The following is a 22459-nucleotide window of genomic DNA, read 5'->3' on the forward strand; positions in this document are numbered from 1 at the left end:
AGGCAGATCTGGTACCCTTGAGCCTGTGCTCACATGCCCTTCCGCTACAGCACTCTTCCCCGGCTCCTGAGTGAGACACCGATTTCTGGGCTGAAACCACATCCCCTTCCTGGAGGCCCAGTGCCAATCAAAGCAAACATGGCGTCTTGCCCTAGGGAAACACAGGGGTGGAGGTCTGATTTCTTTCTCCCCACAGTGCATCCCAAGCCTGCCCTCACATGTTTCTTGGCATGTCAAGACTGGGAAGGACCCTTGCCATCCCCTCTAGCCCCACCTTTGCTTTAGGGTAGAGAAGGAATGTAGGGGCAGGAAAGGACATTGAAACAGAGTCCCTTTGTACCAGGTGATTTTCATGTCTGTGTTTGTAAAGTTGGGTGGTGGTTTCCACTTTATAGATCCGGAAATTGAGTGTGAGGTATCTGAGGCAAATGACCAAGAGGCCCAAGGTCACACTGTAGTAAATGGCAAGTCAGAAGCCAAGCAAGCTCTTTTGTTTCCACAGCCTCAGGCTGTCTTCCTAAATAATTGCCCTGTCATTTAAAAATGCCTTTCTGGGCAGGAGGAGATGAGAGCAGAATCCTCCTGTCCAGGACCAGGCAGGCTTACTGTTCAGACAGGTGGGACTGGAAAAGGAGTGTGACTGGTCTGGGGACAGGGCCTGTCTGAGAAAGTGGGCAGTGTGGGGACCAGGGCTGGGCTTCTTCCAGTGGGCGGAGGGTGGCTGTGGTGGCCACACCCGGTGCTGGGTAGCAGGTCGCCAGGAACTCTCAGCCTGCTGAGTCACACTCAGTGCTGCAGGAGCACTGACAGAGACTTCTAAGCTTGCCTGACATGGCGACTGTGGGCGCATGCTTACAACAGCCCCTGGCCAGCTTTGCTGAGTGCTCCAAACAGTTCCCACCAAGATGTCTGCCTTGGAGCTGGCTTCCTCTGGGAATCCTTATAGACAGGGTACAGATCAGGAGGAAACTGGGGATTGGAGCCCTCCTCCTTGGTGGCACTTTGAGGTCCTCTGAACTCTCTCCAGATTCTGATTTAATTGGTCTGGATGAGATTTTAAAGCTTCCTGATTCTGTTATGCAGTGAAAGTTGAGAAATACTGGATCAAGTGATGTCTTGAACTGCAGTCACAGAATAAGTCAATGACAGAGTTAGAATCCTAAAGGCAGAATAGAGGAGGTAGGTTTCAAAACTGGGAGGGAGGGTGAAGAGAAGGGGTCTGTAGAGGAGGAAAAATGCCCAGAGAGAAGGCAAACACATTCAGTAAACGGGTGATTAGGATGTCACTAGATGGTAGGAGAGGGAGAGTTGGGGGGCTGAAAGCAAGCCAATGTGGGACCATTGTCGGCATGTGGTTTGATCTGCAGAATTCTCAGCCACTTGTATGGTGTGGCATAGTCAGAAAGGCATGTAGAGGATAGATTTCAAACCCAGGCTGGAAGAGCAACTGAGGGGTCCATCACTGGTATCCAAGAGGGTGTGAAGGAAGGTCTCCTAAGGAGACTGGAATAGGAGATTGAAGGCTCAAATCCCTGAAAACGGCCCCAGAGATAAGGAGGGGACCCTTTGGAGAAGAGCTATACTCTGAGAGAGTTTTGCAAGACAAAGGAGAAAGGCCATGCAGCCTTGTGCCCTGCAAAGGGTGGGTTAGCAGAGTGTAAGAAACCTCCCTGCAGTGACTGAAGAGTGAGAGGGAGATGGAGAGTCAAGGGGGAGCTGATATAGTGGTGTCATCAGCCACGTGGTAGGCTGAGGTGGGAGGATCATTCGAGGCTATGAGTTGGAGACCAGCTAGGCAATATGCCAAAACCCCATCTGAGACAAAAAATACAGAAAAAGGTGCTTGCGTACATGTGTGTGTGCCTACATATGTATGTGTGTATATAGAGAGAGTCCTTAGGAAAGTTGGTTGGCTGAGAAGAGAAAAAACTCATAATGCCTAGAAGGGCTATAATTTCTTCCTGGTACCGGAGGTTGAATCCAAGACCTCACATATGCTAGCCAAGGGCTCTTCCACGGAGCAAGTTCCCCGGTCCTATAGACTTCATTTAACATAGAGAATCACCAGAGGGGGAGAGGGGGAGAATAGGGAGTGAGAATGGGGTCCTGTAAGAGCAGTAGTGTTGGAACAGGAGTCAGGAGGCTGCCTTGGTCAGAAGGGACCCAGATCCTTCTGAAGATGTAAACATTCTAGAAGGAAAGTCTCCAATCCTTGGGGTTCCCTCTAATCAGAAGTAGACGGAAGGTTGGTACTACTGGGGACAGTGCTGACTGGCTGACCAGGGTGGCAGAGTACAGGGAAGTAGTACAGAGGGCCCAGCTGAGGCTGTAAACTACATTTATGGGATCATTTAGGGGACACCTGCCCTAAGGTTGCTTGAGAAACCAGCCTGGAGAACACATAGATCTAGTGGCAAGGCCAGGCATACAGACACTCAATCTGTTTAATTTTGTACTGTAGTACAGATATTTTTCACAAGCCTGGCCTAGTGTTTCCGCCAAGGTATAAAATAACAAGTGACCACCATGGTGGGTGGGCCTTTGAGTCATTGTCCTAGGAAGGTACAGTGATTGCAATTCTGTAGACATAGTCGTTCCACAGGGACTTAGCAAGTGTTCACTGTGTGCAGGAGCCCACCCTAAACAGCCTGGTGGGGAGAGTATAGCTGTAAACCACATGCGGGCACATCCTGGCCTTCAGGGAGCTGCCTCAGAGTGGGTCTGACCTGGTGGCTCTAGGACTCCCCCATCGGGAGGAGTTGGGGAGGCCCTGTGGAAAATCAGGTAGGATTTCCCATGTGTATTCTGTGAGGGATTGGTTTCAAGACACCTTCCCCCACCCCCACAGGTCCTGAAGCCTTCAGGTGCTCAAGTCCCCTATGTCCAATAGCATAGCATTTGTACGTCACCTACTGTGTCTTCCAACATACTTGCAATCATCTCTGGATTATTTAATATAATACATAATACAAAGTGAATACCGTGTCAGCAGTTGCTATTGTTTGGGAACTAATGACAAAGGAAAAAATGGTGGGTCATGTATAGTACAGACATAATTTTTATTTTTCAAACATTTATGCTCCAGGGCTGGGATTTAGCTCAGTGGCATAAGCATCAGGGTGATGGGAAAGACAGGAAAGGCTTTGTGAAGGGTCTTGCAGTCTTGCAGCCAAATTAGACCTTGCAGGGTAAGTTGGGCTCACAAGGAAGGAGGGCCAGATATCCAAGCCAAGGGAACTGCCCGTGCATGCATGTTGCTGTGAACTGTTCCTCCGTGTGGCATTGCTAGCTGCCTGCATTGCACGCACTGACCTCTCTGGTCTGTTCCAAGTGACTTTCAGGAAGTGGTGGTGTCTGGGCCATGGCTTCCAATGGACACTTTGATGAGGCCAGTCTTGCTGCTCATTCCCAGAAGCTTGTTCTCTGCTATAAAATAGGCCCAAAGGGCATCCTTTCCTTGGAAGTGTTAATTAATCAAGATATTATCTTAAATGTTTACAAGGCACTTACCCTTAAACTGCCTCCTCCCAGCAGCTCTGTGAGGTGGGCAAGCTGAGATTATCTTCCCCATTCACTTGTAGATAAGGAAACTGAGGCTGGATGAGGCTGCCTAGCCAGTACAAAGCTGAGCTGGAACTGGACTGCAGATTTCTTGCGTCTTTCACCCTGTGTGTGCCCCACACTGAGTAATAGTGACCTCCGTGGGACATCTCTGCCATGCAGTCCCTCTCTCTAGTGGACAGGGAGGAGGTGGAAGAGGAAAGCCAGGCAGAGGGAGCAGATAGTGTAGGTGTCCTGGATGCTCTTCTGGGCCCATCTGAGGACAGTCTCTTCCTTCCACAGCAGCAAGTCACCGTGCACTTAATCCACAGTGTTGGGCACGTCTGAGGATTAGGCAGCCTCAGAACCCAGAGTGACGGATCAGCAAGAAAGGCCCTTGGTCTGTGGAGGACTGAGGTCTCAGGGTGACCTGCAGTGACATGACCAAACTGGGCTGGAGCAGACCCCTGACCCAGCCTCCAGGCAGCCTCTCTGTCAAGCTCTAAAAGAGTCTTGGGTCCCCTCTTCCTTTAACTAGCACACAAACCCTGAGAGCCTACTGAGTGGCAGAGGTTGTCTTAAGCACTTTAGAATTAGTAATCCAATTGTTCCTCAAAATAGCACCATTAAATGCTCACCATAGTCCCTGTTTCCTAAGAAACTGGCCACAGAGATGGTAAGCCACTAAACCAAGGACACACAGCTAGTGAATGGCAGAACTCAGGAAGTCTGGCTCTAATCTGTGCCCTTGATCTCTACAGAAGATAGTCAGAGATAAGCAGCCTGATACCTTTCACATGCCTCTAAGTGCCACCCAGCTGGTTCCTCACACTCTGAGTTCAAAAGTGAGTCAGGCCCAGTCATGGGCAGACATCTCAACAGTTTCCCACACACAGTTGCACAATGTCTTACACCATCATACCCTATCACAGCCCAATCGTCTCTTAAGCTCCTCGGTTAGATTCGGCTTCTTCAGTTAGTAACGACTCCCTCTCCAGCCCTGTGCTGGGTACCAATCACATGTAATTCAGACCACCTCTGGGTTGAAGTTCAGTCTAGAGTGAGCACAGTGCCTTGTAGTTAGCCATCTGTGGGTAGTGATGGAAGTGGGGACAGGTGCTGTGGGAGCAGAGATGTTCAGCCTGTACAGCAGTTACCTTTCGGAAGCAACTAAGCGTCAAGGAGAGTCCAGGGTGTGCAGGGCTCAGGTTATGTGGGAGAGTCACTGTGTTGGCCAGAGCAAGGGCGTGCAAGTCACGTGTAGTAGGTGGGGGAGGCCCTTTATCCTGAGGGCAGAGAAGAGCTTTGCCAGCTGCTAACACTGAGACGAGCAGGTGCCTGCACCTGCAGGGCAGACTCCAGAGACTGTGGGCCAGTGAGCAGGCTGTGGCAGAGCAGAGGCATGGCCTTGGTTTGGAGGGAGGCCACCTTGCAGCTCTTCCAAGCAGCATGGGTGAGCCTATCATCTGCTAAGGGTGGGGACCAGCTCTGACCTCTAACCTGGCCCCCAGGGAGAGGCCCTAGGGGACTTCCATCTGAATCCCTGACTGACCCTGAGATGTGGCTGAGTCGCTGTGGAGATGTAACTCTCAACTAAGAGATGTGGGGAGAGGAGAAGCAGCGAGGGAGAAGCTGGAGCAGGGGTCAAGGACAAGCTGACCCTTTCTTTCTGCTAAGTTGAAAGCCCAGCTGCCTGTTTAACCAGTTCATTGCCACAGTAGCATCTAGGAAAAAGGAAAGAGGGCTGAGAGGCCTTTAACTGAGTAACCCAGCTTAGGGAGCCTTGCTGGGGATGGAGTAGAAGAGCCAGGTCCCATAGGATAGTGTGTCCAGGAAAGGATGGTAAACCCAGCCAGAGGTTCCCAGACAAACCTCGTGGCAGTAGCTTAGAATGCTGGAGCAAGGGTTAGCCAAATCCAGCCGGCAGCCTGTTTGTATGTGGGCCTATGAGCTGAGAGAATGGCTTCACGCTTTTGAAGAGTTGGAAGGCAACCACAACAGAAGCCACGTGTTGCCCAAGAATCCTACCTGATAGGTGCTGTCTACCTTTTACCAGTCTGTGCTTTAAATTACTTGGACTTTCCTTAGACAAGGAACTCCGCCCTTGTAGAGTCGGCAGTCCTCATGCTAAAAGCCTGGAGAGGTGGGACTTATGCCTGCTGGGGTCCTAGAGACAATCTGTGCCCCTGATCTCTACAAGAACCCCTAGTTCTTTCAAGTTCTTCCCTTACATTTGCATCCTCTTTTTTGGGCGGGGGGGGGGTACTGGGGATCAAACTTACAACTGCGCGCTTGCAAGACAGGCGCTTATGCCGCTGTGCTAAATCCCCAGCCCCTGTTCTTCTCTTATCTATGCTGTATATAGTCAGTGATTTGTTCCTGTCATCATAAAAATGGAAGCCCTGACCCTGCTGCTCCTCTGAAGGTGATGGCTTCTGTCCTTGAGAGAGCAACAATGACAGTAACAGCTTGTTTAATCCATTTATTCCATGTGGCAGAGGATGCTGTTCCTCCTACCTCTCTACAGATAGACTCCTGGGTCATAACAGAGGAAGTAAGAACTTCTCTGTAGATCCCCAAATGTGTGGTGCTCGCCCACGTCTTCCTGGGCCTGGTGGAGGGTGACTTGGGGATTCCCAGAATGCCCTTAGGAACATGTAGTACACCCCACATCCCCAGCTTCTAGGTCCTGGGGAATAGCTTTTCCTTCAGGTCATGCCATCCTAAGACCTGGGTTGCACAGCCAACAGCTTCTCCTCACACAGGAGCCCCCATGGCATCATCAGGATTTCCAGGCTTGTGATGGGCATGCGAGGCAGGAGGCTTCAGAGCAGCCAGGGCTGAAGAGGGTGCCCAGGGCCTTTCGGAAATTGCTCCTTTGGTTCCTGTCGGGAGTCACCAGCAGACTTCCTTGAGGGTGCCTACATAGTCCTCAGCGAGTGCTGAGAGCAGTGACTGGGTGGTAGAGTGACCTGGGCTATTTCTCGTGGAGAATTCTTGTGATTCTCCAGGGACCCTCTGCTTTTCCTGGGCCGGGGATCACCTTGAACCTCATATGCAGTCCTCAGGAAGAGGACATGGAGACCTCAAACCAGTGACAGAAATGGAAACAGGCCTGGCTTCTTCCCAGAATATTAAATTCTAGATGCCAACGCAAAAACCCACTGCCAGGGTCATCTGCCCAGGAAGCTTCCAGGGGTCTAGAAGATTAAGTTTGGATCAAGGTCAGAGTGAAAAAAGCCCCATAAGTGGTCTGAGCTGCAGAGGGGCTAATGAGACGTAGAGGTTGGGCTCCTTGAACTGTCACCCTGAGCTGTCTAAACAGAGGCCTCAGCATTACATCCTGAAGCTCATATAGATAGTTTCAGCCCTTATACTCAGAACTTACGTTTTTTTTGCACTCAGTTCAAACAAGTTCCATTAGCTAAGCTGAGCATAGCAGTGCATACTGGTAAATCCGGTCCTCCAGGAGGTGGAATAGGAGGATCATAAGTCTGAACCCAGCTTGGGTAACTTAGTGAGACCGTGTCTCAAGTGTGTGTGCTTGGGGATGCAGCTCAGGACTGAGACCCTAGGTTCAATCTCCATTTCCCATAGCTGACTTCTTGGGCAAATTTTGAAATGGATGTGGAGAATTGTTGGACCATAGAAGGGGCAGGGTGAGACTGAGACCTGTGGATTGCAGAAATCAAAAGCCAAGGACAGACATTCCTCCTCCTATGTCTGACAGGTCCCTGAGTGACAGAGGGAGATGGTGTGGCAGGATAGTTTGGGCCTTGGGAGGAGTGGGAAGTGTTATGTGTCTGGATAGGTCTCTTATCCAGAACAGCTTGTTCTTTGCACAGTCTGATAAATGAGGCATTACTGTTCCCAGCCAGTACTCTGCAGTTGGTTTTGTTCCTTCAGCCCAAGCACTGTGTGTTGTTTTGTTAAAATCTGTCTTGCCTTTGTCCCTAGCAGAATCAAAGGCTTCTAGAAGAAAGCCTGAGACTCTTATCCATTGATTCCTCTATTCACTTACAGGTAACCCCAGCCCAGACTCTGATCCCTGTCCCCTCAGGGAAAGTAAATCCTGGGAGATGGGCGGAAACCTTGGGTCTCAAAAGCAGGAGTGACATCATCCAGAGGCAGGGAGGAGTGGGGAAATGGTAGGGAAAGCTGAGGGGTAGCCCGCTGCTTTGAGAGTAGAGCTAGCTTGTGGTAGGTAAAGACATTCGATTGAGCCCTGGCAGGAACCTTGATTTTGAGTTGAGCCATGAAGACTTGTTAGACTTCATCGGTAGTCCATACTGCCTTGGGTACAGTACCAGTGAGTGTGGGATGACTTGAGGGGTGCACTGAAGAAGCACCATAAGTAGGTTTCACTGACTACTCACAGCATTATGAATTAGATACAGTCACCACCATATTGAATCAGGTCAGTGGCAGACTTATCCAGTGGTGGTCCGCTAAGGTAATAATGGAGATGAAAATTCCTATGGCTAGCAACATCATAGCCATTGTAACATGTCACCATGGTGCTGTTATTTTTGTGTCTGTGCCTATGGTGATGCCATTGTAGACAAACCTACTGAGCTGCCTGCTGCATAAAATTATATATAGCACCCAATACTAAATATATTATGATAGTGCCTTTACTATGTATGTATGTATGTATGTATTTATTTATTTATTTATTGAACAGAGTCTCACTGCAGCTCAGACTGGCCTTGAGCTCACTTTGTAGCCCAGGCTGGTCTTGAACTTGTGATGATTCTCCTACCTTAGCCTCCCAAGTGCCCCACCGTGCTCGGCTTATGTTTTTATTTTAAAGTATATTCCTTCTACTTACTTTAAAAAAGAAAGAAAGGAAAAGGTTCTGTTAAACAGAGTGCTATGTTACCCCAGCAGCAACCTCATATATGCATTTCCTGATTGTATCAAGAGGCCATGTCAAGTTACTCATCTGGGTTTGTGTTAAGTGCGCTCTCCTGATGTTTGCACAACAATGAAATTGCCTCATAACACGTCTCAGAATGGAAACCCATTGTTAAGCTATGCATGACTGTATCACTAACCTTTGCATTTTAAAAGATGAATTAACTGAAATTAATTAAAGATGAAATAAGTAGCCCATGGTCACACTAGAAGGAAGGAATAGAGCTGGGGCCTGAATTTGGTTGTGTGCCCACTGGCTTTCCTGGAATCACCATGTAATCCTCAAGGCTCCTCACCCACAAGAACCTATCCTAACTCCATAGAGCTAGGACTCTGCTAGCAAGGCAGAGGCCACCGACTCAAGTCACGTTTCTCTACATGAGGACAAGTCATGACAAGTGGACCCAGTCTCGGTATACCCAATGGACGTTCCAGAAGACTGTCTTCCCCTTTGGGAAGTGTGGCTACCTACTGCTTCCTGTTCTGCTAGACCCTTGTGGCTTGGGAGGGCTTGGGAGAACAAAGAGCAGGGATGATGGAGGATGAAGAGGCAGCATACTGCTCTGCGTGTGTGAACTGTACACACTCCTAGTGAGGGGTATAGGCATGCTTGGGTTCCCATAGAATTCAGTGGGAGTTGTGAGGGGCATTCAGGGTTGTGACAGGCTAGGCCAGGGGACTTCTGATGATATGAATATAACCATGTGTGTATATGGGACGTGTGAGTGGACCTCCTTCTAGGTAATGGAATGGGTCTGGCCAGTACTGTGGCGCTGGGTGTGTGTCAGCGTTGCCTAAATGTGGTGAGTGTCCTCAGAGCCAGGCCTGCCTGTGCTGGCCACACCCTTGGCATCAGACCAGGCCCTCCCCAGGGTGGGGTCAGGACCATGGGCAGGCCTGTCTAGGACAGGTGTCTCCAGTTCCTGGAATGGCTTTGCTTCCTTGTCCATTCCCTTCCCTAGACCTACCAGCTGGGCACCTGGATGGAAATGGGAGGAGACCATGCCTCAGGGCAGTACTCCTAGGCCAGCCAGAGGGCCTAAGGAACAGAAAGTAACAGTGTGAGCCTTGTGAGCATGTCTGAAGAGTGATGTGAAGTGAGCTAGTCACGCCAGGCTGAGTGCTAAGTCAGTGAGCATACCCCCACGGAGCCAGCAGAATGGCAGAACCTGTCTGTCCAGCTGTTTCGTCCTCAGCAGGGGGTTATGAGCAACTTAGTAGCAGCAAGAAGGCACAAGTGGTTAGGAGCGTTTTCTCCCTATACCTCTGCTGTGCCTGTACTTGCCCCATTGGTCATTTGCCGTCCCTAGCAAGTTTGTTGAACATGAAGCCCCAGTGCACTGGACACTATGCCTTGGCATGGCAAGGGCTGGCCCTCAGATGGAGCCCAGCCCCTGCAACTCACCTGAGGAAACTGAGGCCTGCAAAAAGGAAGAATTTGGTTCTAGACTTTACCACAGAAATGAGCCCAGGGGCCCATTAAATGACCCTCCCCAAGTCAGGGGAGTATGGGTCCTGGTCTCACCCAAGCTGTTTTTCCCCTGCAGGTAATCGAAGAGTTCTACAACCAGACCTGGATCCACCGTTACGGGGAGCCCATCTTGCCTACCACACTCACCACACTCTGGTCCCTCTCAGTGGCTATCTTCTCTGTTGGAGGAATGATTGGGTCCTTCTCTGTGGGCCTGTTTGTTAATCGCTTTGGCCGGTGAGCAGGAGGGACCCTGGGCTTGCCCATGGGGGCGTCCTAATCCAGAATTGGATGGGGGAAGGGAGACTTCTCTGCCATTGTAGGGTATCACCTATAGCCCAGCCTCTGAAAACTTGGGACTAGGGACCCTCCTGACCTGTAACCCCCTCCCCAGGCGGAACTCTATGCTGATGATGAACCTCCTTGCCTTCCTGTCTGCTGTGCTCATGGGCTTCTCGAAACTGGGCAAGTCCTTTGAGATGTTGATCTTGGGCCGCTTCATCATTGGCGTATACTGCGGCCTGACCACGGGCTTTGTGCCCATGTATGTTGGGGAGGTGTCACCCACAGCTCTTCGTGGGGCTCTGGGCACCCTGCACCAGCTGGGCATCGTTGTTGGCATCCTTGTTGCCCAGGTAAGCCAGGGATGGGTCTGCCTGCCCAACAGGGTGGAGCTTATCTAATTAGACTTCCACTCAGCCATCCAAAGCCCCGCAGAGGACAGCCTGGGGGTGTCCAGGTCCCAGGGAACACGTAGCCACTTGTAGATCTCCCACTGGTCTCCTCAGCCAGACAGAAAGATTATTTGATCCTTCTTATCCCCTTCTCGCTCTGGGCCTCCAACCACAGTTCCCATAACATGCTGCACTCGTTCACACCTCGAGGCCTACAAGCCTTCACGCACGCTACCTTTCTGCAGAAGGCTTCTCCAACCCTATCCCTCCAATCCTCCTATGGCTGAGTAGCCAACCACACATACTCTGTGCCAACACAGGTAGGCTCTTCATCCTCCCAGTAGTCTGGGAGTTGGGTCCTACTTTCCCATTACAGGTGAGGAAAGAGGTTGAAAGAGCTCAAGCCTCATATTAGTGGCAGAACCACTGCAACTAGAGCTCTTCCCGAAGCAGAGAAGGTGGGAGTGGAGTGGATGCAGAGCACTCACAGCCCGCTTCCCCTCAGGTGTTCGGCCTGGACTCCATCATGGGCAATGAGGAGCTGTGGCCCCTGCTGCTCAGTGTCATCTTCGCCCCAGCCCTGCTGCAGTGTGTACTGCTGCCCTTCTGCCCTGAGAGCCCCCGCTTCCTGCTCATCAACCGCAATGAGGAAAACCGGGCCAAGAGTGGTACGGGCCGGGCCCTGCCCTCCTCCCCACCCCCTAAGCCCTGGTCTTCCCGCTCTGAGCCATCCCACCTTCCCTCCAGTGCTGAAGAAGCTGCGTGGAACAGCTGATGTGAGCCAAGACCTACAGGAGATGAAGGAGGAGAGTCGGCAGATGATGCGGGAGAAGAAGGTCACCATCCTGGAGCTGTTCCGTTCCCCCGCCTACCGCCAGCCCATCCTCATTGCTGTGGTGCTGCAGCTGTCCCAGCAGCTGTCAGGCATCAATGCTGTAAGTGCCCCTCCCACCCTTCCTGTGAGCCCAGCCAAGCCCCAGCTCAAGTGTGTGCTGTGAACAAGTCCCAAGCCAAACAAGCCTCTGCCAGGAGAAGCTTTCTTTTTAGAGTCAAATCCCCTAAGGTCACTGTGCAGTGTCCATCTGCCTCAAAGTATTTGTCCCATCTGTCTTAACTTAACCCTGTATCCCACATCCATTGATAGAGGCAGGGGAGGGCCAGAGAGCCCAGCTGACCCCAGCACTCTCTGTCTGGCAGGTGTTCTATTACTCCACAAGCATCTTCGAGAAGGCAGGAGTACAGCAGCCTGTCTATGCCACCATTGGCTCAGGCATCGTCAACACAGCCTTTACCGTTGTGTCGGTGAGTCTTTTGCTTGTTGTGGGTGAGCAGCCAGAGCCCAGCTTTCTTGGCTACTGAGGCTAGCCTGTGGGTGGATGGGCTTTGAGAGGGTGACTTGACTCTGTCCTTGCCCACAGCTGTTCGTGGTGGAGAGAGCTGGCCGACGGACCCTGCACCTCATAGGCCTGGGTGGTATGGCAGGCTGTGCTGTGCTCATGACCATTGCACTGGCACTGCTGGTGAGTGGCTACACTTTAGAGGGCCCCAGGTGTGAGGGGTGGTCTATTGGGCTCTATTGGGCTTAGAGTCTAAAGTGCCTAGCAGACTAGGCAAGGGCTGAGCTCTTCCTGCTTCTGCCCATCTTGCCCTGAAGTCTGACCTTCTGGCTCCTGGGGTTGCCTCCTTTCAATACACTCATTGCTGTCTTGAGTATGTTCCCCCCCATCATGAATATGTCATTTCTCAACAAAGCACCACTGCCCTTCGACCCCAAGCTGTCATCTCCCCAGGACACATCCTTACCCAGTATCAAACTTTGCAAAGCCTTTAACTGAAAGTTCAATTCATCTTCACACCAACCCTAGAAGGTATTACTACAAGGGTACAGAAACACAGAAAGTCTGATTGCTAATGGAGTGAGCATTCCAAGATCTGAACCAAAGTCCTTTTCCATGGTGACCTCTTAAAGGAGAACAATTATATATGGAATCACAGTGCCTACTCCCTGCCAGCCTGATCTGGGTACCTTATAAAGTACCCCAGTCCCCAAAATGTTCTCTTGCTACAATTTTCAGCCAGAGCCAGGGCACCTAAGGGGCCTTTTTAGCACTCCCACGCTGCCACTCCCTACCCAGACGGTGGGCTCAGACTTGGAAACACCCAGGAGGACACAAACTTTTTGTTCAGATGAGGAAATTTGAGGACCTACACAGATACCTATGCCACATGGCAAATTGAGGATTAGTTCTAGGCCTCTTGTCTTCCACCCCCAAGCAGCAGCTTCTGTAATTTCTGTTTTCTTTGAAGAGACATCACAACACAGTCTTAACTCCTTCCCCCATCTTTCTCAACAGGAGCAGCTGTCCTGGATGTCCTATCTGAGCATTGTGGCCATTTTTGGCTTTGTGGCCTTCTTCGAAGTGGGCCCGGGCCCCATCCCGTGGTTCATTGTAGCTGAACTTTTCAGCCAGGGTCCACGCCCCGCTGCTTTCGCCGTCTCTGGTTTCTCCAACTGGACCTCAAATTTCATTGTGGGCATGTGCTTCCAGTATGTGGAGGTGAGAAGCTTCATTAACTCTGTCCTTATGTTTCTGGCCTGCATGTCGTGACCTCCAAATGTCACACTGCACAGAGTACTCTCCAAGGAACTTGTTAGCAATCATGCTGAGAAAGAAACAGACTCAGAGCTCAAGTCACCTGGCTAAGAACATGGACCTCAGCTTAGGAGTTTTTAACTTGGGATGAGGTTTCTGGAGCTGTAACAGCCCAGATGCATTTAATCATCATAGTATCCCTGGGTGGTATTCCCTTTTTCAGATCAAAGACCCAGAAATAAAGTGATCTATTCATATTACTGAGCTGGTATAAGAGTCATAACGTAAACTATTTGTCTGTTTTCCAGCAACTGTGTGGTCCCTATGTCTTCATCATCTTCACTGTGCTCCTGATTCTGTTCTTCATCTTCACCTACTTCAAAGTTCCTGAGACAAAAGGCCGGACCTTCGATGAGATTGCTTCTGGCTTCCGGCAGGGGGGAGCCAACCCAAGTGACAAGACACCTGAGGAGTTGTTCCGCCCTTTGGGAGCTGATTCCCAAGTGTGAGGTGCCCCACATCACCAACCCGGCCTGCTCCCAGCAGCCCCAAGGATATTTCTGGAGCACGGGCAGCTGGATGAGACTTCTAAACTGACAGATCTCAGCTGAGCCAGGCCTGGGTCTGCTTTCTTCAGCCAGCAATGATGTCCAGAAGAATATTCAGGACTGTAATGGCTCCAGAATTTTAACAAAAGCAAGACTGTTGCTCAAATCTATTCGGACAAGCAACAGGTTTTATAATTTTTTTATTACTGATTTTGTTATTTTTTTATCAGCCAGACTCTCCTGTCCCCTTACCCCAGGCTTCACCCTGAGTGGCTCAGTGCCTGAGGGTGGGACCAGGCCCTGTGCAGACACTCGCCTTCTTCACCAAGCTAATCTTAGGACTGGACCTATGACCAAGGACACACTAATCGAACTATGAACTGCAGGCTTCTACTCTAGGAGATGGCCATGGCCACCACTTTGCAGGCCTGGATCTTTCCACTCTAGAGGTTGGGCTTCATTTTAGGATTTGCCCATTCCCATCTCTTCCTTCCCAACCACTCAAATTAATCTTTCCTTACCTGAGACCAGTTGGGAGCACAGAAGTGCAGGGAGGAGAGGGAAGGGCTGCCAGGTTCTAGTCTCCTGTGCACTGAGGGCCAGACGATCTCCACGAGAAAAGGCTTTGGGGAGGCTAACTTACTGCTGAAGAAGACATGGACACTTCTGCCCTGCTGTGTATAGATGGAAGATATTTATATATATTTTTTGGTTGTCAATATTTACAGGCACTAAGTTATAGTATATCTGGACAAACCAACTTGTAAATACACCACCACACTCCTTCTGTAACTTACCTAAAGAGATATAAATGGCTGGTTTTTAGAAACATGGTTTTGAAATGCTTGTGGATAGAAGGTAGGGAGGTTTGGGTGGGCATGGGGAAGAACCAAGCAGAATTGTGACTACTGCCGTGACTTCTGGCTCAGGATACCATCCCTTGCTAGCACCTATACCCTTTGTTGTTAAAAAATTTTTATTACCCAGAGAAAATTCAAATTCTTAATCTTGATATTCACGTTATTTCCATCATATTTAATAGTGTTAAAAAACAATAGCTATTTGCTGACTGTGATGTTTCAGTTTAATAGGCATTATCTCCGATGTGAAGTACTACATCTCCTTTTGGCTTCTTTATAAGCCCTTGTCTACAACCCATCCCTCAACAAAATTAATCACATTTTTATGAGCCTTCCAGTTGGTGGCTGCACCTTGTCCTCAGATCTACACTGGGGTGGTTTGCACCCCTTATAGAAAAGGGATCAGAGAACTGAAGTGTAGCCTCCTGGAGTCTTCTAGGCAACAGCTAGGGGCAGTGGGCTGACTAGGCTCCCTACACCTGTGGGTCACCTTGCTTTTGAAAAATGGCTTTGTGAGGCATGGGTGCTGACCAAGGGCAGAAAGGAACTGGGAACTGTCAAACTGCCTTAATCTTTTGGAATTGCTCCAAATTGCTTCCATCTAAACGTTTCTGCCGAGCTTCCTCCTGCATCCCCTAATTTTAAGACCCCTTCATCTCTCCTATTCTTGTATTTGCACCCTTCCACCTTTATCACAAGTCCAAATTTCTCCTGTCTGAATTTTAACCTGCAGGAACCAATTTGGTTTGTCTGGGTTCTCAGAACTACTCAATGCAGTGTGCTGAGCTGTAGTTAAAAGGAAGAACCAAGAACTGTGACTAGCTTGAGCTGGCAAAATCGAATTTGCCTTCTAAACCACACATAGGCAAAACTAAAATTTCCTTGGCTTGAAGGAGTTTTAAGGCGGAAGTAAGGAGGGAAAACGGGTATTTAGTAAATAGAAAGTTGTCTGTGTCACGACTAGGTACTGCACTGGAAATGTGAGGTGTCGTCTTCACCTCACATATGAACGGGTTGAGAGGATCTGCCTTATTTGATTTTGGGGCAAGATAACTGACCGTGTCGGGCTGAGCCAGGTGTGGGAAACCTGCGTTCCCAAATCCTGTTGGAAGTTCTGCCACTAAGTTTCCCAGACTTGGGCCCCAGAACGGGAGGAGGAAAGTCAGGCGCGCGCTTAAAACTCAATCCTTTGGCGCTGTGGAGTGGTTCTTAAAGAGAGAAGACCTGGGATAAGGCTGTGGGGCGTGCGAGAAGCGTGCATCAGAGGCAGGAAGCGGCCTGCCAGGCATCCCGCGCTCTGGCCCAGGGGACTTGATCTTGGTCTGCACACATCAGAGAGCCCACTTACCAGTTCCCTCCGACCCTGTGTCGGTACCCACGCCCCAGGCCGCGGCATTGCACAAAAGCGAGGAGACCTGTAGGCGCACGGAGCCCCGTGAGCGCCCAGCTTCCGGTCCTCGACCCTTTTCCTCTAAGGGGTGCAGCTCGCCCAAGTGTAAAATTTTTGAGGGCAAGGCGCTGCCGCTCACGCCTGGGCAAACGCCTATCCCGCGGCCCACCCCTTTCACCGGCGGGCTCGCTCCGGGTGGGCCGAAGGCTCAAGTGTCCCATAGTCTATCTTCCTCCGCTCAGAGGAGGCGGGGCCAGGCGCCGTCTCCACCAATCAGCCGCTGTGGGACGAGCGCGCAGGCGTCGGCCGCTGGAGACCCGCAGAGCGCATCAGCCCGCCCTTTTGGGGGGCTGGGGAGGGGAAACCTGCCTATTGGCCGAGGTCCTGAGGCTTGCAGTTCTCTCAGGTACCTGTCCCCGATCGGGCGACTTCTGACGTTTCCAACAACTGCTCCTCTTTGCCTCGGCCACCATTGTCCAGTCTTGTTTAATCCTTCATTCGAAATCTTAGGCTCCGGACGCCTGAAGTCCTTCTGAACTCCACTCGTCCTGTATTTCCTCCAACAAAACGAGTTCCACAAAGTAGCTGATTTGGCCTGCCTTCCACTACAGTAGGAAAGAACAAGGACTAGATCAGTCCTTGGTCCCCAGTTTCTACCACAGAATGTGGTCAGCATTATGAAATGATTGGACTAGAATTTAGAACCAAAGAACTTAGAAATAGGTCTGGCAGAAAACCCAATTCAAAAAAAAAAAGTGTATTTACTAACAGGGAAAGGAATATTCTCTCTTGTCAAAACGGCATTTTCATGACTGGCCCTCGTTGCAATTACTCACCGTAGTATGACTCACACATCGTCTCCTAGGATCACTGCAACAGTCTTACTCCGCTTTCCTTCCTCTTTGCCCTCAACGCAAATTTAATCATGTCTCTCTCCTGCTTCTAAACCCTCCCTGGGTTCCCATTTCCCTCAAGATGCTATTCATCTTCTAATGCCTGAAAATTCAAGCCCTTTCACGATCTCCATCTCATTGCTGTCTCCATTGCACCTCGCCTACATCCTGCAGCCATGGAGCCAGTCTGCTCTCTGATGTCACATTCTCTTTCTCCTCTGGTCCTTTGGAGGTGCCCTCCTCACCACTTGCATTCCTGTTTTCCACCAGGTGATTCAGTATACCAGGTCAAAGTCAAAAAGTGATTGGGGAAAGTGCCAGTTGTGGTGCTTGGCTTATCCGTTGGCACACTGCTACCAACTAGTGGCTGTTGGGTGAACATTTGCGTCAGGGTGGTTTTAACCTCATCCTCCAAGATTGAGGGAATAGTTTAACTTCATCCTCCTAGATTGAGAGAATAGTTGGCTATCTATCCCTTGATTGGGTTACTACAATATTCGTTTGGTCACTCTGCCCATGACACCCCAAGTTACCTAGGTAAAGCAGTGTTCTGGTTCCATTGCTCTATGCTTAATACTCCATGATAAACCCCAATTCTTTATCCACATTCTGACTCTTACAGACTATGTCTCCCAATATGCTCCTTCAACACCCTAAGCTTCAGCCAAGACAACTATTCAGTATTCATAAACAAGACCTCTAATTCACTGTCTTACCCTAAAATATTTTTTGTCCTTTCTCCTGGTCTACCTTTGTTCTGTCTCTAAGGTTGTCTGGTCTTAAGATACCAACTTAACATGCCACTTTCTCTATGAAATGTGCTCATTCCTTGAACTGTCATTGACTTTTTCAGGCATTCTGTTTTATGTAGTGTCTTGGAAGTAATGTGGTTACTACAGTCAGAAAAATGCTGACTCTGATTTTTAAAAATAGCTTATTTCAGATTCCTGCTCTGCTACTGAGCTCAAAAATCTGGGGCAAGTCATTTTACTTTTCTGATCTTCAGTCTCCTCATCTTTTGTAATATTAAAGGTTAAGTGGAATACAGGTATCAGTGGGAATTACACAGTCTTCCTTCCACATGGTTCGGAAAGTCAAGATTCATTCCTAGATGATGGAATCTCTTCCATTCTCATAGTCTCTCTCTCTGTCTCTCATTCTCCACCCCACCCCCAGCTTTCCCCTGAGCTACACACACACACACATTTTATTTTATTCAAGACAGTGTCTTGCTAGATTGCCAAGGTTGGCCCCTAAGTTGTGTTCCACCTACCTTAGCCTCCAATACTACTGGAAGTATAAGTGTGCTCTGCCACACTGGTCATCTCTGACTCTGAGTGTTGGCATTCTATACCGCCTTGTGCAAGGTTCTCAGTGCAAGCTATTTCCGATCATGAAACTCATTTCTAGTTTCACTTAATTATTTACTGACTGCCTCCCAGGTGCTAAGGATAAGGCAGTAAGAGAAAAAAGATTTATAGTCATGGAGCTTACATTGTGAATGCAGTAAGCAACCAACTAATGTATAATAAAGTGTCAGTAGTTTGTATTATGGGAAAAAAAAAGAAACCAAACCAAGGATGAAGAGGATGAATTGTGAGGATTGCATGGGGATGGAGGTTTTAGATAATTTGTACAAAGACCAGAAGGAAATGAAAGAACAAATCAACACATATTTAAGAGGAAAACCTTTTAAGCAACTTCAAAGGTGCTAAGGCAGAACCGTATTTAGTGTATTGTAAGAATTAGCAAGGAAGCCCACACCTGGACCAATTATACATGAAATTGGGAAGGTGGTGGGATGCCAAGTACATAGGACTTCATGGATCACATGGAACTTCTGGTTTTATTTCAATGTTGATAAGCCACTGGAGAACATTGGTCAGAGAAATGACAACCTGATTTACATTTTTAAAGGATCATGTGTCTGCTATAAGCTGAAGGAGAGTGTCAAGGGTTAGGGTCTAGATGTCCCTTCAAAGCTCCACATGCTGTTGGATGTGGAGCTGTTGGGAGGTGTTTAGACCAGGGAGGTAGTCTTTGATAGAATAATCCTCTGATGAATTTTTGGCTAAATATGCTATTAGCAGGTAGAATCCAGTCACAAGAAGTGGGTCACTGGAGGCATGACTCAGAAGGATGCATCTCCCCTCCGTATCTTCCCTTTGCACTCTGCTTCCTGGCCACCATGATGTAAGCAACTTTCTTCCATGACACCACTTCCACGATGCTTTTTACTGTGTTTGAGCCTCTAAACATGGACTGAAACTCAAACGCGTGAGCCAAAAGAAACTCTCCTCCTTTAAGTCAGGTATTGTGTCAGCAAAGAAGAAAGTAAGACAGGAGCAAAAGCAGAAATAGGAGCACCAGTCAGGAGGTAGTTGCTGTGGTCAGGTGAGAGGTGATGATGTCTTGGATGTAGAAGCAGCAAGTAGAGGTGATCAACACGGAGATGCATCTTGAAGTTTCAGCCAACACAACTTGCTGATGAGATTGACTGTGAGGTTTGGAAAAAAGAATAAAAGATAGCTGGATTCACTGGTGTTAACTGAGAGTGAACTACTGATGAAGTTAGAATCATCTGGTTTTGGATGTACTGAGTTGGAGGCCCAACAGATGTTCTAGTAAAGACATGGAGTAGGCATTTGGATATGCTAATCCGAGGTTTGTGTAAATTGTTATGGAACATTTGGGGAAAGAGGTATTTAAATCACAGCAACATAGCCTAAAATTGAATTTTAGACATCAGTGTTTCTTGGCGTCCTCCAGGCTCAAACTTTAGGCCTGAATGCAAACCGGTTTGTCCTTCTCCCCACCTCACTATGAAAGTCTGTGACTAATGCTCTGAAGTGACACCTGGTCAGTTAAAACCATATCCATTTAAATTACTGGGCTGCTCTTCACCCCATGTTCATCAGGAGTCATGGTTATTTCCTTAACAAGATTGTCAGTGTCTCACAAAAGTTAGCCTACACATTTGCATTAAGCAGTTGGGAAGGAGAAAGTGTGAGGTTATTTATCACGTGATAGTGGTTTTCTTTCCTTTTTATATTCACTGTGTTTGTTCCATTTTTCTCCTAATGGACTGACCTCCAGTGCCTCATAAACAAAGAACTTGATTTTGATTTAAGGTTCAAGTGAAGAATACTGTTGACTGCAACTTAGGATATCACTGTTCCATTTTTCTTTACTTCTCACTTTTTTATATTACTTATACCTTTCTCCTAGAATAGTTACCTTCAAACTTTCTTGTTCATGGACTTCTTAAAGGAATTTTGGAGAACTGTACTGCTTAGCCATTGACATTAAATTTTTTGTCTAAAATATTTGCAAGAGATTTGAATTTTTATATATATTATCATTTAAAAATAACTTCTTCATGTGTAGGATTGATAACCGTATTACTAACTTTTTGTTGGATCATTGAACAGAACTGTTTGCAGTCTCGCTGTTTGAATGTCTACTTCGTATGCTTTACTTTTGTAACTTGAACAACTATTGCTAAGAGGACAATATGTACTTTATCAACTAGTTATTCCTGTTTATTGTTTTTGAAATTATGTATTGTTTCTACCCTTTTTCTGTTTTTTTCTCTTTAAATAAAATTTTTTTAAAAATAACTTCTTCAAAATATATGCAGCAGCATACAAAAATGATATGATGTGCATATCCAGAAGCTATGAGTTGAGAAGATATGAGATGCTTTGTTAGATTTACATCTATTTTAGTTTTCAGGATATTGATATAAATGATAATGTGTTTTCATTTCAGTTTCCCTTCGTTCATTATTAGGAATATAGTTTGGATGTTGAATGACACCCAAAGGTCTGTGTGTTAAAAGTTTGGCCTTGAAAGAGGTGTTATTATTGGAAGACAGGAGATCCTTTGAGAGGTGGGGTTTAGTAGGGAATCCTTAAATTATTGGTACCCAAACGGGAATTATGGGACCGAGGCCACTTTTTTTTTCTTTTTTGCTCTGTGGCTCATATGTAAGTGGGTTTGCTCCAAAATGCACTCCCTGCCATTGCAATCTGTCAGCACCCCTGTCAGAGGCCCAAAGTAATGGGCCACCCAATCTGGGACTAGAACTTCTAAAACTGTGAGCCAAAATAACCCTTTTCTTTTATAAGTTAAGTAAAGCTTGCTAACACATCTACTATACAGAAAAGTGCTTGCCTTTTGTATATTAATCTTACACCTCTAGCCTTACTTATTGACTAGTTCCAAATGTTTTTGGTGGTGGTGGTGGTGGTGGTGTTATTGATACTTTTGAGATTTTCTGCAGAACCAAGTTTGTCATCTGCAAACAAAGATACTTTTATTTCTTTCTTTTTAATCTCACCACTTTTTATTGGATAAGCTAGGACATTTAGAACAATGTTAAAAAGGATTGTGAGAGAGGACATGCCTGTTCCTGATTTTAGCAACAAAGTTCCAAACTTTTGCAGTTGAGTATAATAATTATAAGGTTTTCATACGTTCTTTATGAAGTTGGGGACACTTCCCCCTAATGTAAATTTACTGAGAGCTTTTGTCATGCATGGATGTTGAATTTTGTGAAATACACTTTCTGGATTCATTGATATGGGGGTATGATTACTCTTTTTTTAGCCTGCTAATATGATGGATTGAATTAATTGATTTCTAAGCATGACTAGGGATAGGGAGAAGGGAAGGGGATGAAAAAAGAATGTGTTATGTACATGTACCAATTTACTACCACCAATGTAATCATTATGTACTGAAAACATGTACTAATAAAAAACTCTTAAAAATAAATGTTGAAATAGCCTCACATACCTAGGATAAACCCCACTTGTTCACGGTATATAATTCTTTTTATGCCTATCTGGGTTCAGTTTGCTATTATTTTGTTGAGGATTTTGTATCTTTGCACCTATTTCTTTTCCTGTCTTCATATTGACTCTACCTCGTGGATTGATCCATATCTTCTGGGCTACTTATCATCCTGTTTGGTTTGGGTTATTGTAGTTTCCCATTAACCTTAATAGGATTTGTTAATGCTAAGAGATGACCTAAGGCATCTCCTTCATTCCAGATATATTTTGCCTTGTCTCCTTTGGGGAGTAATATTCCAATTTCCCCTTGATAGTCTGGTTCAAACACTTCTACCAATACAGTAACTCCCTTTTTAACTTGTTTACTCAGGCATGAGGAACCCAAAATGACCAGGGGGAAGTATTAGCTTCCAGTTCAATAGAATCATTGTTATATTTCCTGGAATAAGCCTTTACCCATCTGAAACTAAGACTTCTAGACCAGCAGAACAGAAGGTCACAGGAACAGGAAGCAAAAATATTGTTAGTTGATCCCTAGGAGTAATGGCGAATAATACCCTTCTCACTTCCACCCCTTGATTCCTGGGCCCATGAATTCTGGCTATCAGAGAAAGAGTACCATATATTTGATGCTGATTCAAAGCATATACAGCCTTCTGATGAAGGCTCTAGCCGTACAAAGTATTGCCACCCAGTTGGCACTGCAATTGCATCTTCAAAGGCCTTTCCACAGTTCTGCCAATCCAGCTGTTTCTGGATGGTGGGAAACATGA

The 22459-nt window shown here is 47.6% G+C and overlaps 1 protein-coding gene across 1 annotated transcript in view; it reads left to right on the forward strand.

Moving 5' to 3' along the window:
• Slc2a1 (solute carrier family 2 member 1) overlaps nucleotides 1-20507 on the forward strand; it is a 33985-nt gene extending 13478 nt beyond the window's left edge. Inside the window, exons 3-10 of the mRNA XM_003462511.5 lie at nucleotides 10005-10165; nucleotides 10323-10563; nucleotides 11108-11270; nucleotides 11350-11537; nucleotides 11800-11904; nucleotides 12021-12122; nucleotides 12957-13160; nucleotides 13505-20507. Coding sequence (XP_003462559.1) covers nucleotides 10005-10165; nucleotides 10323-10563; nucleotides 11108-11270; nucleotides 11350-11537; nucleotides 11800-11904; nucleotides 12021-12122; nucleotides 12957-13160; nucleotides 13505-13705 — 1365 coding nt within the window. The 3' untranslated portion in view covers nucleotides 13706-20507. The remainder of the gene's footprint in view (nucleotides 1-10004; nucleotides 10166-10322; nucleotides 10564-11107; nucleotides 11271-11349; nucleotides 11538-11799; nucleotides 11905-12020; nucleotides 12123-12956; nucleotides 13161-13504) is intronic.
• Nucleotides 20508-22459: the final 1952 nt, after the last annotated feature.

Source organism: Cavia porcellus, unplaced genomic scaffold, assembly GCF_034190915.1.
Source record: "Cavia porcellus strain 051 isolate PalLab524CR breed Dunkin Hartley unplaced genomic scaffold, mCavPor4.1 scaffold_25, whole genome shotgun sequence".
NCBI lineage: Eukaryota > Metazoa > Chordata > Mammalia > Rodentia > Caviidae > Cavia > Cavia porcellus.